Source organism: Lynx rufus, unplaced genomic scaffold (genome assembly GCF_022079265.1).
Source record: "Lynx rufus isolate CCGP_SWC_20201006 ecotype Redwood Valley unplaced genomic scaffold, mLynRuf1.p SCAF_11, whole genome shotgun sequence".
Classification (NCBI taxonomy): domain Eukaryota; kingdom Metazoa; phylum Chordata; class Mammalia; order Carnivora; family Felidae; genus Lynx; species Lynx rufus.
In genome coordinates, this window is record NW_025814825.1 from 4,723,324 (window position 1) to 4,747,841 (window position 24,518).

General features: G+C 34.9%; 1 protein-coding gene across 1 annotated transcript in view; it reads left to right on the top strand.

Annotated features, from left to right (window-relative positions):
• The first annotated feature begins 313 nt into the window (after positions 1-313).
• CABCOCO1 (ciliary associated calcium binding coiled-coil 1) overlaps positions 314-24,518 on the top strand; it is a 120,435-nt gene continuing 96,230 nt past the window's right edge. Inside the window, exons 1-3 of the mRNA XM_047072822.1 lie at positions 314-559; positions 12,987-13,090; positions 18,475-18,644. Of these exons, the coding sequence (XP_046928778.1) occupies positions 398-559; positions 12,987-13,090; positions 18,475-18,644 (436 nt within the window). The 5' untranslated portion in view covers positions 314-397. The remainder of the gene's footprint in view (positions 560-12,986; positions 13,091-18,474; positions 18,645-24,518) is intronic.

The following is a 24,518-nucleotide window of genomic DNA, read 5'->3' on the forward strand; positions in this document are numbered from 1 at the left end:
ATATGTATCTCTAATACGACACTTCTTTCTCCTTCTAAACGTGACAATAACACCTTAAAATTACAGTAATTTCTCAATACCAATACAGTAAAATCTCAATACCAATCAATGATCAAGTTCCAATAATATGTCTCATTTCAGTATTTATTGAGAACTGGCTATGTTAGCATTAGATACTGCCATTTAAATTGCCTTTCCCACCCCCCCCCCCCCCCCTTGCTTTCACTCTTACTAAAAGGAAGAAGCCTGTCTCTCTACCCGGTGATTCAAAGCTCTGCTGTGAGGGGACTTCGCAGACCTGCCCGCAGCAGCCGGGACCCGGGTCTCCGGCCGCCCCGGCCCCGCCCCTGCCTTTTCCCAGAGGGGCCCTCTTGCCGACCCGGAAGCCGCTTCGCAGATGAATCTGTTCCCCAGACCCAGACCCCGGCCCCGCCCCGGTTGCCTAGGCGACGAAAGGCCGCAACTCCGCGGCGAGTTATTGACGATGTCTGTGGGGACTACTCCCGGGGGAACGACCCCCGCGGCGACGACCCCGGCGGGAACCACACCGGAGTTAGAGGTACGCCGCTCCTTCCCCGCACCCGCGACCCCCCGAGTGCACGCCCCGGGCCCGCAGGGTCCGCGGCTGAGGTCGGCCCCCAGCGCCCGGGTTGGGAGCGCGGCACGGGATGAGGTCGGGTTGAGAGCGGGCCTAGGGCGGCGTCGGGGTCCCAGAGACAGGCGGGGATCACGGAGGCACCGCCCCGCGCCCCCGAGCCCTGCCGCAGACCGCGCGAAGTGCCCTCGGGTAGAAACTGTAGAAATAACTCCCTTGGACGTTTTCGGGTCCCCGCGACCTCACGACGGCGCGCTTTTCTTCGCTTCTCTGCACTTGAAAGGGGATCTTGGAATCTAAAATGGGCCGGTCCGTTTTTGGAAAGTGCTACTGATTTTTTTGCAGTGATCACTGTTCTTACTGTTCAAAGGTCATGGAATAATAACTCTTCATTGTTGGTAGATTAATATTTGAAGGCCAGGGCTTGGTGTCTCCCTGGCTATTTTATCACTTCTCTAAATAAAGAAACACATGATAGGACAAAGGAGGGGCGCTGGAAACTCGACCTTGTGCTTATGGCTTAGTTGCACAGCATCAGCTTGTCGTTAGGAAAGTTATTTAACTTCCTTGGGTCCCAGTGGTTTCCTGTGTTAAAAGAAAAAAAAAAAATTAAAAAAAGAAAAGGTTTATCTTTAGACCCCTCCCAACACCAACTCTCAATAATAAATGGGTTTTAGGTAACTTTAATTACTCATAAGCTTAGTATGCTATGATTTTAATTAAGGACATATCTGCTTTGCCAGATATTGCTAAAAAAAAAAAAAGTTTAAATCTACAAGCACTGAGTCCATCATGTTGTTCTATGAAGTTTGTCTTCAGTTGTTTTTTTTTTAAGACTGAAGGTGCATAATAATGTTATAATTAACATTGCTATGCTCAACTCTCTTATTAGTCTAAATAACATTTTTTTGTGTTCAGAAGATAAGTATTAGCTGCTATTTTATAAATGAGGAAACACGGAGTCAATAATTTAGTTCCTGGCTTCAGAGATATATACAAGTTGTTCCCAATCAAGATTCTTCTGAATACTGTATGCAGACCGCTAAAGCATGCTGGCTCTCCTATGAGCCTTTTGAAATTAGCATATATTAAAAACACATTTTAATGTGATAAACTGGTTACTAAGCTAGTTACTCCCTTGTGACCTCTAATGTAAGTAATACAGTTTCAAAAGTGGCAGAGGAAATTTCCCAATTAAATTGTGTTACTTAAATATATACAAAAACTTACTTAAGAAAATGCTCATTTGGCATTGTACACTGCATATACTTGTTTATCCATGTAGATATGTCCTTTCCAAGAAGACTGATAAATTTGGGGCTAATGAATCTGCACTTAAAAAAAAAAATCGTTTTTAAAGATGCAAAGAAGTGCAATACTCCATGAAAAAAAAAATCACCTTTTTTTTTTTTTTTGGTTGGGTCAGATGAATGAGTTAGTTATAGACCTTAGATGATTATCTGCCATGTTAGCACCTGTCAGTGGGCACATTTGTTAATTTCCTGGAGGAGCAGGTATTCCCTGTAATAAGCAATTCAGAAAATGCTCACTCTTTTAGTTAGTAACAAACTGAAGAAATCTAGATGGAATTTGGACTCACTTAGCTGTACTCAGCCTGTACTGAAAGGAACAGGCATATGATATGCTGCTTGGTAGGAATGCCATTTTCCATTCTAATGAAAGCAGAGTTCCTGTAGGTCACAGAGAAGCCAGCTGATCCATCCGGCTAGCATTCATTAGAGTGACAAGGCCTGCCTGCAGTCCACTGGTGCCCACAATGTGTTTTAGGGGGCAGATGGAAAAGATGGCAAAGACCTCTCTGAGTCTCTTCCCAAGGCTACTGCTTTTCAGTTAGATACTGAAAAGCAGCTCAGCTCAGATTCTTTCCAGAGTTGATCCCCCAAGACCTCGTCCCTTATGGTGTCATTTCTAATATATTCTGTATCCAAATTGACTTAGCCAGTAGACCATCTAAGTCATCTGAGCCAAACAGTAGTGAAATATTTCCTTTTTCGCCAAGTCGATCAAAAATAAAGCATAAGCTTCCAGTAGTTTGAGGTTTCCAGATTTATGTGTTGTCAGTACCTAGAATAAAAACAATCAATTATCCTGATCACATAGTAGGCACTCAGTAAAACATAATAACTAATTAAAATCACAGGTGGTCTCACATACTCCAAGGAAGGTACTTATCATAAACCAAAATCTATTGAGATACTGTGAACAAGCAGGCATGAGATGCAGGTCCAGGATTTTTTTTTTTTCTGTAAACACTGCATAAACTATTTTTGCCAACTTTTTGAATTCGACATTCCAGTTTCTTTAGTAACATGGGGAGTAAATGCCTCCCTCTAGAAGATAAGACTAAATGTTTTGGAAATACCTGTGTAAATTCATAAGACTAGACAAAAATGACAAAAATCTGAAAATGTTTGCTATGTATAGATCTGAAAATGAAAGGTGTTTATAAATATTTATAAATTAAATCATAAATGAGTTTATAAATGAATACTTAGACTGTAATCATTAGTCTTTTATCAGTAGCTTGTTCATACATAAACTGACTTTCTTAGTATCTTAAAAATAATACTGTTTAGGAAATATAATCATTTAAGTAGTATATACATAAAAGGACTATACTTCAACTCACATTGGAGACCTAAAAGAAAACATAAATGATTATTGCCCAATTGCTTCTTCTGAATTATGTCTCTGAGTGTTACCCCATTCCTAATGGATGACATTTACTCAGTGCCTTCGAGACTTTATCTTACTTACTGAAGTAAGGGCACTTACATAATCTTGGGTGGAAAGGTAGTGTTACTTGTCTTGGAGATCTTCAACATGTCCAGGAGGAGGCCATAGACAATTCTCTCTGCATTAGGTGATCTCCCTACAGACCTTGAAAGCAGCCTTCACTGCATCATCAACAGGTTAGAGAAAAACTCTTGGGGCTCAACTTGAGCAGCAAGATGATCAGGGTCTTGCAATTTCTGTATCACTCAAGAGATATTTATTGAAACCATTTTTAGCACATACCGTGGGAAAACCTGAGCAGAACCATGGGGAGGATGCCAAAAATATTACTTTTTAAAATATTGTTGAGAAGATAGTACTAATGTTCTTCAAAATGTTAATATGCAGTAGTATTATTTATAAAACATTTAGAACCTCTGGGAATAGTGGCTGTGGGTTTGGAGATATTGACAGACATTTGGGCTTGTCTTTCTTTTTACTAGTGGTCTTTGAGTTTCCTCTCTTATTTTAAAAGTCCTGCTTCTCCTCTCTTCAGCTCTTTAAGGTTATGCAAGTAAACTTTAATATTTTTCTAACATATAAAGTTTTATTTTACGGGGTGCCTGGGTGGCTCAGTCGGTTAAGCGTCCGACTTCGGCCCAGGTCATGATCTCACGGTCCGTGAGTTCGAGCCCCGCGTCGGGCTCTGTGCTGACAGCTCAGAGCCTGGAGCCCGTTTCAGATTCTGTGTCTCCCTCTCTCTCTGCCCCTCCCCTGTTCATGCTCTGTCTCTCTCTGTCTCAAAAGTAAACAAACGTTAAAAAAATAAATTAAAAAAAAGTTTTATTTTACTACAGTTATGTCTTTAACATCGCTACAATGAATTTTTGATAGATATATTTGGTATATTTGAATTGAGGATCTAATTTTATCTTCTTCTAGACATGAACCATCAGTTATGCCAACTTCATTTACTAAATAAACTGTCCTCTCTTTCCATCGAAAATGGACTGTCACTATCACATGTGTATATACACATGAATAAACGCAAGGATGGCCAGAATAGTAGATCAGAATAGAGAATCCAAACTTATATATGTATACATGTATGTGTATAAATGTATATGTATGTATATATGTGTGTGTGTATATATATATATGTATGTATTTTTGAATTTCCGAAAACTTATATATATTGTACATTATTATATTTTTAATATCCTTTCTTTTCCAGTGACCTAATTTGGAAAGGTTTCACTCACTATTTTTCTTCTTGAAGATGTATGTATTCTTGCATAATTTTAAAAAATTATTTTGTAAGTTTCCAGAATGATACAATTGAGATTCAAAATTGTCATCACATTACATTTATGATGTGGGAAGGACTTAATTTTTTAATTTGAAATTTTCCAGTGAATCTCCTTTATTAAGCCTTTTTATTAAACTTTTGATAAAGTTTATAACTTCTTTAGGTCTATATCTTTCTTATTATATTTATAACCAAGTATAGTTTAATCAAGTTTCTACCATTTCCATTTCTGATTAGTTTCTAATATAGAGAAAAGCCATTGGCCTTTATATATTTATGTTATGTAACCATCTTATCAAATTTCTTATTAACTCAAACCATGTTAGTACAATGTCAGGTTTCTTAGGTATGCAACCCTGTAATCTTCAAATAACGATTTTTTATTTCTTCATTTTCAATATTTAAGACACATATTTAGTTTCTTATTATATTAGTTAGGTTCTCTGTAGAGTGTTGAATTACAATAATGTTACTGACCAACATCCCTTTTTAGTTTCTGGTTTCATAAGAATGACTTCAGTTTTTCACTATTCAATCTGATGTTTTGGCAAACAATTATTTTTGTGTTTAAGTTTTTTTTTTCTATTTATGTTTTACTAAGAGTTTTGCAGCTGAATTCCAGCAAATGCTTGCTCATTATTTACTTATATAATTATACCATTTTAATCATTTAATTTGACATAAAAAATATGCTGCAGTTGTTAATGATGATCCATCCTTGCATCTCTGAAATTAACCTTATTTGGTCACAGCTTATTTTTCTTTGAGTACACTGTTGGACACAACTTTCTAAGATAATATTTTAATTAAAATATTTGCATCTGAATTCATTAATGATTTTGGTTTATAATTTCCATTTTGCTCTAGTTTAGGTTTTTCTGTGTGGACTATGCTGACTGCTTAAAAATAAATTGTCTACAGTCTGTAATTATTAGACTAACAGAATTTATGTCTTCCTGATTGTTAGGTAGAACTTCAAGTGTACAACTGTGTGGGCATGGTGACTTTTTAAAAAGTAGACTTCCAGTTTAATTTGGTCAGTTCCATTGCCTTTTTCACCTCTGCTCAAATTTGACAACTTCTATATTCTAGGAAATCACCCATTGTCTTATAATTTCCAAATGTATATAATGTGACATATAGTTATTTTTTCTTTTAATCACATTTGCCAAAGGTTTTTGCCTATTGTATTCATTATTTTAAAGATCTAGTTCTTGTTTTGACTTATCCTTCTTTCATCTATTATTTAAAAATATATATATTTTTCTTTTTCTTACATTGGCTCCTTAGGATGGCCTGGACTGTAGTGAGGTGAGTGAGGCAGTCTCCTTGGGCACAAAATTTAGGGATGCCAAAATTTAGTAGTCAAGATGAACTTTAGTTGAAGGCATTTTTTAAAAATTGAAAGTTAATACAAAAAGCCCATAATGGATCAAAATTTTACATAGAGACAGCATCAGAGCTACTGAGTTTTCCTTTTGCCTTAGGCTCTGACATCACTCAACACAGCGCTGCTTCTTAGTACATTTATTTTCATGCTTGAAGAGAGCCTTTCAGAGTGTGGAAATTGCAGACTAGTCTATGTTCTCTAGGACTGTGAAACCCCTCTTTAGTCATGTTTGATGAATTGTGTTGTCCTTCTTTTAATGAACATTTATTAAGAATCTTTTGAGATACTACCGGTGATGTGTAGAAAGATGCCCCGAAAGCTTAATTCTAGAAGAAAGACATATATACAATGTGGAAATTTTAGGTGAGTTAGAGAAAAAATTCAGAGACAAGATTATCTGGCAAATAATATTAAGCTTACAATTTTGTTGCTTCTGGAATAATTGCTAAAATCCACCAGGTGGTGGAGTAAAATGAGTTACAGTGAAGTTTAGCTTACATATTTTTCTAGTCAGAGATGTAATTTTACAGAGAAAACCAAATTATATATCCACATTTTTATTAGGCTATTCATGAATTTTCTATTGTATCTTTAATTTTTGTAAGTCAGAATATATGTGTTGAAAGATTAAAGATTTTTTTACCACCTTATATTCTTTCAAGTGCAAGGCAGCATATAAACAAACAAAAAAAGAGTTATAGTTTAAAATAGGTTCAGGAATTCAATTTAAAACAAAAGAAAACAACAACAAAACCAGCCCTCCTACAAGATGATTATCGTAAGCTGTCGAGTTTTAGCAAAAAGAGAGACACTAATATTGAGCATCTTAGCTAGAGTTATTATTGTAAAAAAGGTTTAAGATTGTTGTAGTCTCTTTCAGACAGCTCTTGTGTGACCTATTTTCTTCTAATGTCTGTGTGAACATTTTCACATCTAATAAAATTTATTGAATGTACAATGTACTTTTCATGCATATTTTTATTTGTTAATAATGACAGCAATCTTTGTTAAAATATCATAATGATATTTAACATGAACTCAAACCTAGGTTCAAATGACTTGCTGTAAGTCACAAAATTAGTCGGTAGTCAAAGCCTCATGAGCCCTCCAGGTCCAAGTCCTACTGTTCATCTTGCTCCTTCACCTATAATGGCATCAGATGATAGAGATGAATTCAGGCAGTTGATTAACAACCTATGTTGACATGACTAGGATCTGCAGAATTCTAAAAAGAAGTAAAAGATTGAATGACTGTCCCTGGTAAAATTACAGTCTAATGGAGTTGACAGTACAAGAATAATTATACTTTACTGCCAATAATAAAAAACATAACCAACAAACATTTAACAAGTATATAGTCATATGTTACAGACTAAAATGCTGTCCTATCCAAAAACTGAGTGCATATAACTCAATTTACAAGTATCTGAGGGCCTACTAGCTGCAAGATAATATATTAGGTAATAAAAGTATTTTTTTCTTATTGAGTATATAATCTAATAGAATGACCTAGTTTAATTTGCTAACCCTGGGTTACAAAAAGATAGGTAATAAAGTACATTATTGTATGTCTGAATTAGATTTTTAAAAATAAAAATACAATAATTTAATATTAAATTACAAACATTAAGATGATTACCATTCCCAATAAGTGTTAGCTTTGGGATTTCTCTACTCTTGAAAAGAAATAAGGAAAATGTGGGATGTTATCTTGTTAACTATAGCAAAGCATTTTGTTGCTGTTCTTATTTATTGGAACCCATTCACACAGAAGGATAATTAACCATTTGTTGCGTTGAAAACATTTGCTCCCTCCCCCACCCCTCCAAATCTCACATTTCTTGATTTTTGTGGAGCTGCTGCTTCCTATTTCTACTTCTCCATCACCTCTTCCATCCCCCATTCACAGCTCTTGTCCTCATGCTCTGGCTCTAGGCAGTTTGATCCATCCTCACACTTGGAGTGACTCCTAAAGCAACATTTTAAAACTTGACCTTTCTGAGTCTACCATTTCTAATTACCTTCTAAGCATTTCTTCCTTGATACGCATATTCCACTTTAAACTCAACCATTGAAATCAAACTCATCACTTTGCCTTCTTAAAACCAGCATCATCTTCTGATGCTTCCATTTTTATTGGTGTAATGAGAGTGCCACGTATGGTTCTTACAGACTGTACTCTGAACAACAGGACATGGCTGAGGATTGAACAGGAGGTAAAACTACTGTATTCACAAGTAGTGCACTTAGAGGCAGGGCTGTATCAGCCTTAAACCTTTTAACACATCCTCTACTCACAGAGGTTGCCTGGTCACACAAAGGTGGCATAGGTGCTATTGGAGGCCCTAAGAATCACCGCCTTTCTCTTTCAGTCATCTATTTCAAAAACTCATATCCTCTATTCATTCTGGCCTCTTGTAGTCCCCCATATATAATATGTTGCATTCACCCCTTTCTTTTCATGCACACTGCTAGGAACCCAGTGCAGTCTGGTGCCTCATTCCTGAAAAGTTCAAAAACATTTTCATTGAACTCTCCTCTAAGTCCTTTCTCTGCTCCTGTCTGTCCTTCACCCTCCTACAAAATGCCTTTCCTTAAAGCACAATTTTATCTTGTCACTTGACTGCTAAAAAATTTCATGGGTTCCTTATTCCCTATATTAGTAAAAACAAACTCTTCAGCCTATCACTCTTTGACCAGCCAAGGTCTAAAATATTTGTGATCTCTTGTGCAGTATCTTGCATGTTGTAATCAGCAAATATTTATTTAATTATTAAATTTGAGGTCTCCCACAATATGTTTCCAATGCCCACTTCCCACTTAGATCCAACTAGTCCCTGACTTGTATCCATGGCACCATCGTGTGAATTAGTTGATATTTATAGAACCAGTCCCCAAGTATCCTGTTGCCGATTCATCCACCTGGGGCATCATTCTTGCCCAATCTCACCAACGTCCATTTCTGGACCTCCTGTCTATAGGCTTTCCTTGGCCTGTCTCTGTTCTTGTTCCTTTATTATGGCTCACTTTTCATTTTATTTTCTTGTCTTAAAGTCACCCTTGGTTTGTTCCTTCCACTAGACGTTAAGATAGTGAGGCTAACAAGTTGTTTCGTTTTGTTTTGTTTTACTTTTCTTTGCCTCCTCTTGAAGCCCAAGCACAATGAGGAAGATGTAGATATTTTTTAAAGTTTGTAAATTGACTCATTCTTGTTTTATCGATTCCTGGATGCCTAAGAAGATACATATTCTAGACCATTGTCCTCCATAAAAAATCCAGAATACTCAAGCAAAGATAGGACTCATGCTCCTTTCCTTTCTGAGTTTTTCAGATCCTCTGTCTGTATCTGTTCTCTCTGTGTCTCTCTGTTTATATGTTCTCTCTATGTCTCTCTGTCTAAACTCTGTTCTTCCTCTTGGTTCATGTTTGATTTCCATCCTGTGGGAAGCCAATGACCCACTTGAATGGTCCACTTCTGGGTTCCTTGGACCTGGGCTGCCTGAATCATCTTGGTGATTATGAGGGGACCCTCAGAGGAACAGTTGTACCCCCAAATTAAGTCTGCACAGCACCGCTTATTTGACCTTTTAGGATCAGTAAGTTCCTCCTCTGGGAAACAGAGTTGGTTTAATGCCAATGTAATTTTTGCCTCTGTGCTTCTCTGAATAACTGGTCTATTCACTGGAGAAAAGAAATCCTGGGAGAACTGATATGGGGACCTGTTCTCACTTCCTATTCTCTTTGTGCTCTAAATTTCTTTAGCTGGCCCTGAACCTAGTCTCATTTTAATCATAAGACTCTGGTTCAGCTCTTGGACAGTTTTTCTTAAGCCTGTTAGCTAGAATAAGAGACTGATTCACTTAGCTCCAAAGACAAAGGACACTTGCTCCTTCCCACCAGAAGGTGTTCTTAGATGACTCAGAACTGAGGGAAGTGTCAGTCCCATAGAGGAGATCTCCCCCATGATAATTCATTTTTGGCTTGTCTGGGATGCACACGTAAAACTGATCATCCAGTGCTCCGAGCCCCACAGTGGTTTTAGACTGTCACTGGGAGAAACCAAGACACATATGAGGGGAAGATCAGCCCTTTGGTGACTCTCTGGGAAGTTCTCGCCATAAGCAGCACATTTGATCCGCCAAATGCTTTCCCTACAATAGAGTTCCAGCTTCTAACCCTTTTTCTTTCTTTTCCAGTGCTGGGTAGATGTGTCCTTATGGCAGTTCTGGAATGTTGGTATTGTGTTGAGGATTGGTGGCCAATCCTGTTGACCAAAACTCTTAGAATAAAGAAGTGGCCCTGCTACCCCTGGTTGCACTGGGTTTTCAGCTTTTCTGGGTGAGGCATGTGGCAGGCTGGTCACTGCTGGGTGATTATCTCCTTGTTGGATTGCCTAGAAACATGTAACCTGCCATAGGAAAAAATAGAAAATTTGAACAGACCAATTACCAGCAATAAAATTGAATCAGTAATCAGTAAACAGTAGTCCAGGACCAGATAGATGGCTTCACAGGCAAATTTTACCAAACATTTAAAGAAGTGTTAACACCTATTTTTCTCAAACTGTACCAAAAGAATACAAGAGGAAGGAAAACGTCCAAATTCATCCTCTGAGGCCCGAATCACTCTGATACCAAAACCAGATAAAGGCACCACCAAAAAAAAAAAAAAAGAGAACTGCAGACCACTATCGTTCATGAATAAAGATGCAAAGATCCTTAACAAAATATTAGCAGACCGAATCCAATAATACATTAAAAAATCATACACCACAATCAAGTGGGATTTATTCCCAGGATGCAAGTGTGGTTCAATATTCATAAAACAATCAACGTGATACATCACATCAATAAGAGAAAGGATAAAAACCATATGATCATTTCAATAGATGCAGAAAAAGTATTTGACAAAGTACAATATCTATTCCTACTTCAACAAAGTAAGTCTAGAGGGAACATACCTCAACATAATAAAGGCCTTATATGAAAAACCCGCAGCCAATATCATAGTCAATGGTGAAAACTGAGAGCTTTTCCCCTAAGGTCAGGAACAAGACAAGGATGTTCACTCACCACTTGTATTCAACATAGTATTGGAAGTCCTAGTCACAGCAATTAGACAACATAAAGAAATAAAACACATCCAAATTAGTAAGGAAGAAGTAAAACCCACTATTTGCAGATGATGTGATACTATATATATAGAAAATCTGAAAGACACCACCAAAAAGTTATAAGAACTGATAAATGAATTCAGTCAAGTCACAGGATACAAAATCAATGTGCAGAAATCTGTTGCATTCCTGTGCATTAATAATAAAGCAGTGGGAAGTGAAATTAAGAAAGCAATCCCATATACAATTTCACCAAAAACAATAAAATATCTAGGAATAAACTTAACCAAAGAGGTGAAAGACCTATACTCCGAATGTTATAACACACTAATGAAAGATGACACAAAAAAATGGAAAGACATTCCATACTCATGGATTGGAAGAATAACAATGTTAAAATGTATGTAATACCCAAAAAATCTACAGATTTAATGCAATCCCTATCAAAATACCAACAGCATTTTTTATAGAACTAGAATAAACTATCTTAAAATTTGTATGGAACCACAAAAGATTTCAAATAAAGCAATCTTGAAAGAGAAAAAACTGGAGGTATCACAATTGCAGGTTTCAAGTTATATTACAAAGCAGTAGTACTTAAAAACAGTATAGTACTGGCATACCATAGACACATAGATCAATGGAATAGAACAGAAAACCCAGAAACAAACCCACAATTGTATGGCCAATTAATCTTCAACAAAGGAGGAATGAATGTACAATGGGAAAAAGACGGTCTCTTCAACAAATGGTGTTGGAAAACTGGACAGCCACATGCAAGAGAGTGAAACTGGACCACTTTCACCATACCCAAAAATAAACTGAAAATAGATTAAAGATCTAAATATGACACCTGAAACCATAAGAATCCTTGAAGAGAGCACAGGAAGTCATCTCTCTGACATTGGCCATACCAACATTTTTCTAAATATATGTCCTGAGGCAAGAAAAATAAAAGCAAAAATGAACTATTAGGACTACGTCAAAATAAAGTTTCTGCACAACAAATGAAACAATCAACAAAACTAACTGAAACTAAAAGGCAAAATACTAATGGGAGAAGATGTTTGCAAATGACATCTGATGAAAGGTTAGTATCTAAAATATATAAAGAACTGATACAACTCAATACCCCCAAAGCAAATAATCCCATTAAAAACAGGCAGAAGACATGAACAGACATTTCTCCAAAGAAAACATCCAGATGGCCAACTGACACATGAAAGGATGCTCAACATCACTCATCATCAGGGAAATGCAAATCAAAACTACAATGAGATATCACCTCAAAATGGCTAAAATCAAAAATATAAGAAATAACAAGTGGTGAGAATGTAGAGAAAAAGGAACCCTCATGCACTATCTGGAGGAATGTAAACTGGTGCAGCCACTGGAACACAGTATGGAGGTCCCTGAAAAAATTAAAAATATATCTACCCTATGATCCAGTAATTGCACTGCAGGGTATTTATCCAAAAAATACAAAAACACTAATTCACAGGGATACATGCACCCCTATGTTTATTGCAGCATTACTTATGATAGCCATAAATATCATATTTATGATAGCCAAACTATCATAAAGAAGTTTGTTAACTGAAAGCCATCACCCAGTTTTAAATATGTGTAAAAGACAAATTAACTAGAAATTCAACTTTTCAGAAGAGAGGTACCATTACTTGAAAACAGAGGAGAAAAATGATTACCTGGAAGACTGTCATATTTAAATTTTATTTCTTATTGCAACTAGAACACAGAACAAATTTTCATATCATTGGATTAATATGTAGAACATGTGATTGAAATAACTCATTCCACCTTTTTTTGTTGTTGTTGTTGGTAGAGAGATGCTGAATTCCAGGAGCATGAAAAGATTCTGTCTCCAGATTTTCTTTCAGCTGCTCAAATCACTGAAATGCTAACAGAAGACATAAATGGAGTTCAACAGTAAGCACTTCAATATTACAACCAAATCTAGAACAGTTCTAGTTCTGCATCTATAAATGGCCATGAAATGCTATCAGAAATTTTAAACTTTTTAAAAAAGAGTTATTGTATCAGGCAAATATATATACTCTGGAGATTATGTGTATATATAATTATATATATCTCCATCCAGAGTCTGGAACATGAAAATTCTCAAACAACTGACTTTTTACACTGCTCAGCTATCTTCTTTGTGGGAGAAATGTGTTTCAGATCAATGTGTTAATGTTAAGAGAGAGTAAGGATTTATTGTTAAAAGCAGCCTTTAACATATGCTGTCTTCTGCTTCTTTTCTTTTTCATTCATAAAACTTTCAATATGCACAATAACCTTTAGGTCTTCTGTCTCATTGTGACAAGGATAAGTTGTACTTTTTGTAATATTAATAATTAATACATTTTAATATTTTGGAAATCCTGAGTATTAAGCCATCTACCTGGGATTTTTATCAGATATGAAGCTATACTAAATACTCTGATTTCATATATTTTGCCTAAAAATGTGAGTAAAACTGAATTTATGGGCAACAATTCTAGTATATGTACATCTCATTCTTAAGGCCATTGATTTCTACAGCAAATTATTTACTTAGAATTCTAGTTAGATATATCTAACACACAAGTTCCTAAAACGTGTTTTGAATAATCAGTCATTTCAAAAGTTATGTTGCTCTAATAATGGAAACCTCATTGACTATAATGTGTAGAGAGTGGGAATGATGTGATGTTCTGGATTATACTGTCTCATAAGATTTCTGTAGGCCTGTCGTCCGGATGTTAGGGTATTGTGGACCATAATGGACAAACAGAAAATGATCCTGTCAGTGTCTGTCATTTGCAGATCTTACAAATATTGTGAAATAGAGGTGATTTACTACTGAGAAGAAAATATGACAGATGTACTGGCTGGAAGAGAAATCTGAGAAGAGAAGGCATATTAAGAGCAGGCAAATGACACTGACAGGCCTTTTCCCACGATGCTCTTTACCTTCAGGGCCTGCAAATCCTGCTAGAAATCCTGGTGACCTGTGATTTGGCCATACTGCTTACTATCTATATCTTTATAAGTATTAGTCAGTCAATTAAAAAATTTCACAGATATTTAAACAAGTATCTCATGATGATTTTACCATTTTTAAAGAAATGAATACCCATTGGGAATTTTGGTTTTTAGTGTGAGAATTGATTAGTAAACTGCATTCATTGTAATGGTATCCCTGATTATTTGTGCTTAGTAAATAAAATATTATTTTCCATTTCTAGGTAATCTCAAATGTTGGTCATTGAAATGCAGAACATAGGTTATTTAATACTGGGCAAAATAATATGATGCAAATGACAGATATTTAATATATTTTACAATTTATTTGTATTAAATATTAAAGATGTTATATTAAATGCAATTAATATTAAATAAAAGGTATTGCAAACAAATTGTTTTTAGACTCATTTCTTACCAAATTTTAAGTTTTACTGCATCCCATACCTTGTGTGACAATCTTTTTTTTTTCCACTTATTGGCTCTGTTTGTTGTTAAATATTTAAATTTTAAAAGTATTTTCAGTCTTTAAGAGGTGACTTCTAGGATAAAAGAAATGATACAGAGGGTGATACAGAAGTTAGCAGTATAGAAGCAACGAGGTTCAATGCAGGTTGACCTTTTAGACTTTCTCATTAATAGAATTCACCTGAAGTAATCTCATATTTTAGGATATCAATTTTGGATAAATGACAGTGTTATGTCAGGAGCCATTTCTTCGCAAAGTAATTTTCTTGAGGTTCTTTATGTGATTTTTAGAACAGTAATCCTGAAATATTTGCAATCAATCATTCATTTCTATTTAAAATAGCATTATTATAAATGGGGATTACATACCTTTCAAAATGACAGAAATATAATTTAGGTATCCTGTCACCAAGTGACAGAAGTATGCCAAAATCATACAGTCTACAAAGCTATAAACCTATTTAAATAAATTACAGGAAATCAGCACATTTCCTTAGCTTTTAAAATTAAAAATTGTGTTTCATGAAAGCAGCCAACCAAATGAAACATTATAGTATCATTAAAACATATTTCTAGAGTACACTTCAAGTGAAGTTAAATGTCTGCATACATTTCTCATGATCTCCTATTATCAATCATTCATGCTTTTAATGTAACCCTGATTTTTTACAGATCCGCCCAAATCCTTTTTGAAAAAAAGGATAAGGACTAAATTGAAAATAACTATTTGAACACAGAAATAACCCTGAAAGATCTTTTAATAACCTTTCCATAACTGGGCCTTCATGCACTGTGCAGCTCCTGCCTTAAGGCTTATTTCTGCATGTCATCATATTTAAAAAATAAGATGCACTCCAATTTCAAGAGCATGTAGGAATAATGTAATGCTTTCACTGGAATTCTTGGTGAGACAAAGTTGATAGTTACATCACCTATCACTATAGCACAATTTCCTAGATCCCTGTGAAGCATCTTTCTCTTTTCCTGTAGTCTCTAATGCCACAACAATAGCCATCTCTCCCCTCTCCCATGTCCCATCTCTTCTTATCCCCAGAGGAAAAACTTACAAGTTTGCCAGTAAAATGTGTGGAAGCTTTGCATTCAGACTGTGGCAGCATCTTGCTCCAAGTGCTTCCCTGCATAATCTCCTTTGGGGTGAAATGACTGAACAAAGAATAGAAATGGTTAATATTCGGCCCTGCAATTCAAGTTGAAGGTTAAGATTCAAAGGTACTAGGGGAAGTGGTGGCAGGGGGATGAGGGAGAGCAAAGATACAGGGATGCCAAAGAAGTTTCACTAAGATATTCTTAGACAAATAGTTGCCTTCATTTACATACAGTAAAACACTGAAAAAATGAAAATGAAAGGCAAGGAGCACATGTAACTATTTAGGTCAAATATTTAATATTTAAAAAATGTATGGAGATGGCAGATGAAGAGTGCAGTTAGAAGGAAGACTAACTGTTGGAAACAGAAGACAATGTTATGTATATGTAAGATATACATAACAGAACTTTCAAAGATAGATTGAGTCCAGAGTTGATTGATGCAAGGCCTCAGTGGTATCATCAAGAAATGAGTATAATTTGGGGACTGATTTTTCTTATGATTATAAGATGGATACCAGTAGTGGTCAAATGTATTTATTTACTTTTTTGTATTTCTGTTCCACAGAAGAAAGTAAACCTCATCCTTAGTTATGAATTCAAACACTTTTAGGAGAGTGTTCACCATACACCAATAGTTACTATAGGGAATACATATACGGAATGCCATTTTATGGCATGATGGGATGGGGTGAGAGTATCACAATTGGTTTAGAAGAGTCAGAACTCATTTTTGGCATTGAGGTCTACTTTGATACCACTATAGATGAGATGGATGTTAGAGAGTTAAACACAACACCAGCCTCATTTGTTCCCAAACTTGTTTAATCCTGCTGTATTTATCATTCTGATCATAAAATCTATTTCAATATTAATAATAAAGACTTCCTGTTTGTGAAAATGGCAGTATAAAGTTGTCACACACCCACATATGCTCCCTCAGAAATCTATTAAGCAATGAGGAAATACCAATCACTTCTTTGTCCAAACAAGGGGAATGCTGTAAATCCAAACTACAAAACGTGAGGATGATTGCCAGAAGCATTATAGATCAAGCAGGAGTGGAGGAGAAAGAGCAAGAAGGATATACATAGTTAAAGATCCTAGAATGAGCTTAAAAAAAGATAAGTATTCTCCTAGATCAGAAGAAAGACCTGAAGTGTCATTTCAAGAACGCTTGTATGCAACATCAGGATGAGGAGGCACAGGCTTGGAACAGATAATTGCCATATTTACAAGAAATAGATTGTTTATGTGATGGTAATGAATACCTATCCTACTTTTTTCTTTTCTTTTAACCCACTAATTGAAAAAAGAGTAATAACCTGGAATAATTGGAACAAACTTATTTTGTAGCTTGTCACTTGGCCAGGTTTGAGTACAAAACAAAGAATATGCATACAATGACATTTAAAAAATAATTGAAGAGGGGCGCCTGGGTGGCTCAGTCGGTTGAGCATCCGACTTCAGCTCAGGTCACGATCTCACAGTCTGTGAGTTCGAGCTCTGCATCATGCTCTGTGCTGACAGCTCAGAGCCTGGAGCCTGCTTCAGATTCTGTGTCTTCCTCTCTCTGCCCCTCCCCCATTCATGCTCTGTGTCTCTCTCTGTCAAACATAAATATTTAAAAAAAATTTTTAATAATTGAAGAGTAAGGGGTAAAAAACCTGGCAGACAAAGAAAATACAACCAAATGAACATAGCCATGAGTACATAAAATATACTGTCAAATATTTATCACGAACTAAAAAGAAACTTATGAAACAATCACAACAAGAGCATAAAACAGAGATACAAAAACTCAAGGAAGAAATAACAAGAGATAAAAGGTGATAAAACATGTAAAACAGCAAAGAATACAAAACAAAGTTCTTATAGAGGTGAGATCTATAAGCAGCCCAAGGGTTTGAAACTGCTGAAAACACTAAGGAACTGTATTGAGAAAGATACATAAATGAAAAGGCAATGATTTGAAAAAATTTTTGAAGGTTAACAGAAATTATAGCTATAGGCAAAATGAGTAAAATAGACATAATTGGAATTCTTTAAAAAAGAAAACAGAACAGGGGCGCCTGGGTGGCTAGTCAGTTAAGTGTCTGATTCTTGGTTTCAGCTCAGGTCATGATCTCAAGGTTCCTGAGTTCAAGACCCACTTCAGGCTCCTGCCCTGACAGCTGCGGAGACTGCTTGGGATTCTGTGCCTCCCTCTCTCTTTGCCCTTCCCCCACGTGCTCATGCTCTCTCTCTGCCAAAATTAAGTAAATATTAAAAAAAGAAAGAAAACAGAACAAATATTTCACAATACAGTTCCAGAACGTTGTCAGAAATAAATTTGATCATATAAATGGAAAAGGAATTGAATTTTGGAGAAAAAAAATGCTAGTAAAGGTACTATACTTGGAAGATGGAAGGGGAAGAAGAGGAAGAAGGTGAAGAGAACAATGAGAAGAATAGAAGAAGTGGAGGAAGAAGCCCAAAAAGAGTGCTCATGCTTGTGCTCTTCATCTCTTTCTTTTCTTACCTCTCTTGTTTCCTTTTTTGTTGTTGTTGTTTTTTCTGTTTCCCTTTTGAATGTCATTTTAGACTTAGGATTTTGACGTAACTTAGGGATATTTTTAGATTCAGGGCGTTATATAATTTTAATTCAAGAAAAATATCTGCGTTTTTAAAACGTAGAAGAGGAAATGTTCACTAATCTGATTTTAATGTCTGGATTTTTCTTTTCGTTACAGAAAACTGAAAAAGTTTTTGAATTTCAAAAACCTTCAAACCTGTTTAAAGGAAGCCATTCTACTAGATTATTATGTATCTGGATTTTTGTGGGCTAGAGGAATGGACTTTTCTGTTACTCAATATTCAAAATTTATGACTTTACTAGATATGTTACTTCATAATCTTAGAAGTAAGTACATTGTTTTTTCTTTTAAGAAAACATTTAGTCCACTGTCTAAATGAATGTTCTTACACAAAAGTTCCTAATTTTATTGTAATTCCTTTAATGAAAATTATGTGTTTTTTTTCCCCCAGGTAGACCAAAGATCTGGTTCATACCTTCATTAAGTTGTAAAATTTCAAGTAGTGTTAAATAATGCTAAAGTTCTCTTAACTTGCCAAAGATATGTTAACTTCATTTAAAAATCGTGTCAATGCCATCTATCCCCAAAATGTCAAGTAGTTCACATTTATTTAGGTATTTTTTAATTATTTGAGATGTTTCATTTCATCTAACCTACAAGTATTACTAGATATCTCAGAATGATTAATGAGAGGAGGTAACTTTAGTCAATATCTAAACCCCATTAAATGGACATTACTCACATTCACTTAGATTTTGTGACTTTTTTCTTATATAACTTATATATAAGTTTTTTCTTATATATTTCTATATTTTCTATAGAATGAGTTACTATAGGAAATTCGGATCTTCCTTAGAGCCCTTTTAAATGTGATAACTTTTATTTCAGAATAAATAGGATTGCTTCTTGGAAGGAAGAAAAGAAGGAAATCTATCACTGATATATTGCCAACTCTGTGTGCTAGGCACTATGTTTGGTTCTAATCTTTAACATGCATTATTGAATCTCAGAGCAACTCCCACATGGGAGGTATTATAACCACTATCTCAGAGCTGAGCAAGTAGTCCACAGAGCAGGGTTGCAAGCTGTGAAGTGGCAGAACTAGAACTTGAATCTCCCAGTATATAATGAAAAGGCCACGAGCACTATCAACATAAAGGTATTTGTGTCTCAACTGAAAGACGTGCTAATGTCAGTTGATAGCTCCTTCCTTCCTCCCTCCCTTCCTTCTTTCTTTCCTTCCTTCCTTCCTTCCTTCCTTCCTTCCTTCCTTCCTTCCTTTTTTAAAACTTTTCTTTTCTTTTTGGTCGTTTGCTTGTTTTTAGTTCTTTTTTTTTTTAATTCGGCAGGTAGAAGACCTTGCTCCTCCTAAAGAATTGTCACCATCACTGTGGCAAAATATATAGATGCCTTATTGTGGTCACATTTTGTGTACCAGTTTCTAGGAGGAGAAATTTTAAGTGAATTAGCAAAACTAATAGAGAAGCCACTCATGCCTTATGCACGCTTCCTGCTTTTAGTCAACCTTACAAGGGAAGAGTTAGTAGTTCTTGTATGTGAGAAAAAGAAAACACTATTTTTCTTCTCTGCAAGTGGGGGAATTTATCTTTGCTTACACATAAGTATATAGTGCTACGTTACAGATAAATAATAGTACCAACAGGAGAAAAAATAATTATACTTGATAATGAAAAAAATTGTATGATATTAACTGATCAGACTAAGGCTGGTTTTTTTCCCTCTCATGAACAAAGATCAAATATTTATAGAATCTTTGAGTACTATATATCTCTAAACAATAATTTTTCAATACCATTGCCAGAATCGCTTGGCAAACAAGGAACCGTGTAAATCTCAACTTGCATGGAATATAAGAAATAGGTGCCGACAATAAGATGAAATGGATATTGAGATTATATGTTTAAGACTTCAAAATAGGTATTATAAAAGTGCTTAAGTGAACAATCATGAACATCCTTGAAATAAGTGTTAAAAAGAATCATGAAAGAAATAGAAGGTATAAAGAAGAAACAAATGGAAATTTTAGAATGAAATTATATAATAACCAAAATCAAAATCTCATTAGGTAGAAAGCATATAATGGAGAGAAGACAAAGGAAAAATTAGTGAACTTGAATATGAAGTGATAACAATTATCCAGTCTGAATAATACAGAGGAAAAACGATTGGCAAACAAATGAACAAAACCTCAGAGACTTGTGGGACAACCAAAGTTCTAATATCCATATTGTTAGAGTCCCAAAAGGACCAGAGAAAGAGGATGTTGCTAAACAAACATTTGAAGAAATAATGGCTGAAAACTTCCCAAATTTGGCAAAAGGCATAAGCTCACAAATTCAAGAGACTGACTGGACTACAAACAGGCTAACCCAAAAGAAAAACACCATCAACCAACTGGGTCTAATTGACATTTATAGAACAGTCTACCCCCAAACAGCAGAATAGTCATTGTTTTCAAATGCACATAGAATATTCACCAAGGCAGACCATATCCTGGGCCATACAACAACTTTGCATTTAAAATAATTGAAATTATACAAATATGTTCTCTGATCATAATGGTATTAAACAAGAAATTATTAACAGAAATATATCAGGAAAGCTTCAAACATATCAAACAATGCAATTCTAAATAGTATGCAGGTCATATATCTTGACAGATGTTAGAAAAGACTTTTAAGTAAGTAAAAATAAAATGTATGAAAATTTATGTGGCAGAGCTGAGTCCATGAGAAGAGGGAAGTTTGTATTATATATTTATAATATAATGCTTATATTATAAAACAAGTCTAAAATTAACAATCTAAACTTAGACCTTAAAAGGCAGTTTTAAAAAATAAGCAGAAATCAAGCAGAAAAGAAAGACATAATAAAGAACAGAAATCAATGAAATTGTAAAAAAAAAAAAATAGACAAAAATCAATGAAACCAAAATCTGGATATTTGAAAACATCAATAAAATTGCTAAACATGAAGAAAAACTTGTCTCAGAAACAAAAAAAAAGAGATAGAAGGCACAGATCATTACCAGGTATTAAAAAAGGGGGATATCACTACAGACTCTGCTGACATTAACAGGATATTAGGAGAATACTACTTATATACATAAATGAGAAAACAAAGAGGAAATGAACCAAGTCCCCCAAAACCGCAAGCCAGCAAAACTTGTGCAAGATGAAACTTATGACATGATAGTCTTAGAACTATTTAAGAGATTGAATTATTTGTTGCTCAAAACTTCTAGTAAAAAATCTGCAGGCCCAGGTATTTTCACTGGAAAGTTCTATCAAGCATTTAATGAATAAATGCCACCAATTGTACATAATCTCTTCTAGAAATAATAGAGAAAGAGTTCTTCCTAACTCATTTTATGGGGCTAGAGTTATCTTCATACCAAAACCTGACAAAGATAGTATGAAAAAAAAGAGAGGGAAAAAAGGAGGCAACAACAGCAAGAGGAGGAGGAGGAGGAGGAGGAAGGGGAGGAGAAATTACAGACCAATATCCTTCATGAACATGCACAAAACATTTTTTCAACAAAATATCATCAAAATGAATCAAGCAACATATAAAAAAAAAATAACACAACCCATTGGGGTTTATCCCAGAAATTCACTGGTGGTTCAATATTTGAAAATTTCATCAATGTAAATGATCAAAAGAGGACGAGCTACATGGGATGATATAAATAGATACAGAGAAAACATTTGGCTAAACACAACATCCATCCATTATTTTACAAATGTCAGAGAACTAAGACAAGAAATGATACTTTTCAACGTCATAAATGACATCTATAAAATACCTAAACCTATCATTATAGTTAGTGGTAAAAGACCAAGTTCTTTCCCCATAAAATCAGGATCAAGACAAGAATGTCTACTCTTAGCACTCCTATTCAACATAGGACGGAATTCTTAGCAATAAGTGCAATAGAGTAGAAAAATAAAATACATGAAGATTGGGAAAGAAGAAATAAAACAGTCCCTGTTCTCAGATGAAAGGATTGTCTATATAAAAAATACACAGAATAAAAAAAAATCCTAGAACTAATAAGTTAAGCAAGTTTGCAGGAATAAGGTCAAAATACAAAAAGTCAATTGTATTTCAGTGTATTAGCCATATACATTGTATATCAAAATTTTAATAAATAGTATTATTCACAATAGCTCAAAAAATAAAAGAAATACTTAAGTATAAATCTAACAAAAATGTACAAGATCTGTATGCTATAAACTACAAAATGATGATCAAAGAAAAGAAAACCCAAATAAATGGAAAACATTCAGTGTCGTTGGATTAGAAGTTTCTACATGGTAACGATGTCACTTCTTCCCAAATTGATCTGTACATTTAATGCAGTATCAATCCAAATCCCAGCAGGATTTTTTTTCTAGATATACCAAGCTGATTTTTAAATTTACATGGAATGGCTAAGGACTCAGAATAGCTAAAGCACCTTTGAAAAATAAGCATAAAGCTGCATAAATCATACTACCCAATTTTAAGACTTATTGTAAAGTTAAAAAAATAAAGTCAATGTTGAATTAGTGAAGACGACACACAGAAGGAACAGAAGACAGAATGCCGAAATACAGACACAAAAAAGGTCATCTGATTTTTTTGATAAATATGCAAAAGCAATTCAACTGAACAGGGCAATCTTTTCAACAAATATTGGAACACCTATGCTAAAAAAAAAAATACACATCAGCCTAAACCCTTTACTTGATACACTTAGATCTAATTGGATTTTTTGGAAAAAAATTCGAAGAAAATATTCATGGCCTGGTGTTTTACAGAGTTCTTATCCATGACCCCCAAAACATGACCCATACAGGAAAAAACTGATAAATTAGATTTCACCAAATTTTAAATCTTTTCTTTTATTAAAGTCACTCTTAAAGGAAGGAAAAGCTACAGAGAAAAAAAAATCTGCAAATCAGGTATTTGACAAAAGACTTGTTTCTATAACATGTAAAGAACTCTCAAAACAACAATAAGAAAACAATCTTATTAAAAATAGGCAAAGCTGTCAAAACCCATAAGTCCTGTCAACCATGAGGAAAACACTAGACAAACCCAAACTGAGGAACATTGTACAAACTATCTGACCAGTACTCCTCAAACTAATAAGGCTATTGAAAAAAAGAAAAGATTGAGAAATTATCACTCTAGGGAAACCTCAGGAGACATGACTCCAAAATGTAATGTGGTATCCTAGATGGGCTCTTCAAACAGAAAAAGAACACTAAGTAAAAGTTAAGGAAATCTAATAATAATTTTAAAAATATATACTTATGTATAAAAACAAAGATTTAATGGAAGAAAAAAATATATGCTCTAACAAAAAAGACAAACTTTTTAAGAATAAACTTTAAAAAGAAATGTACAAGTTCTATATGAAAAAAACTTCAGAGAACTTTTAAAGGTCACAAGGAAGGTTTCAACATTTGGAAGAACTTGACAATATTCATGGAAATACTCCACATCAAAAAAAAAATGCTAAATCTCACTAAGTTAATGTATAATAATAGTATCGCAATAAAATTACCAAGTTTTTTGTTGATGTTTTTGCCTAGAGGTGGCTTACTAGGCAAGGTAATTCTAACAAAAATATAGAAAATAAGCAAATACAAATTGTCCTTAAAAAGTGTAGGGGTTCCTGAGTGGCTCAGTTGGTTAAGTGTCCGACTCTTGATTTTGGCTCAGGTCATGATCTCACATGAGTTCAAGCCCAGCATCGGGCTCTGCACTGGCAGTGTGGAGCCTGCTTGGGTTTCTCTCTCCTCCCTCTCTTTCTGCCTCTTTCTCTTCTCTCCCCTCCTCTTCTTGTGCACATGCACTATCTCTTTCTCTCAAAATAAATAAACTTAAAAAAATAAAAAGTATAATAAACTATAGCCTATCTTGGGATTAGAATAGTAGTGTAGTGTTATAATATCTCAAATATTTGAACACAGTGGTTAATGACTAAAGAGACAGACCAATAGAACACAATGGAAAGTTTAGAAATAGACCCAAGCATTGAAATTCAGTATTTTATAAAATGACATCTGAAATATCCATGGTGAAAAGATGTACTATTTAGTAAATAATACTGTGTCCATCTAGAAAAAATAGAATTGGATCCAACCCTCTGTATTTCCATAAACCATGGTATATTACAAGTGGATCAC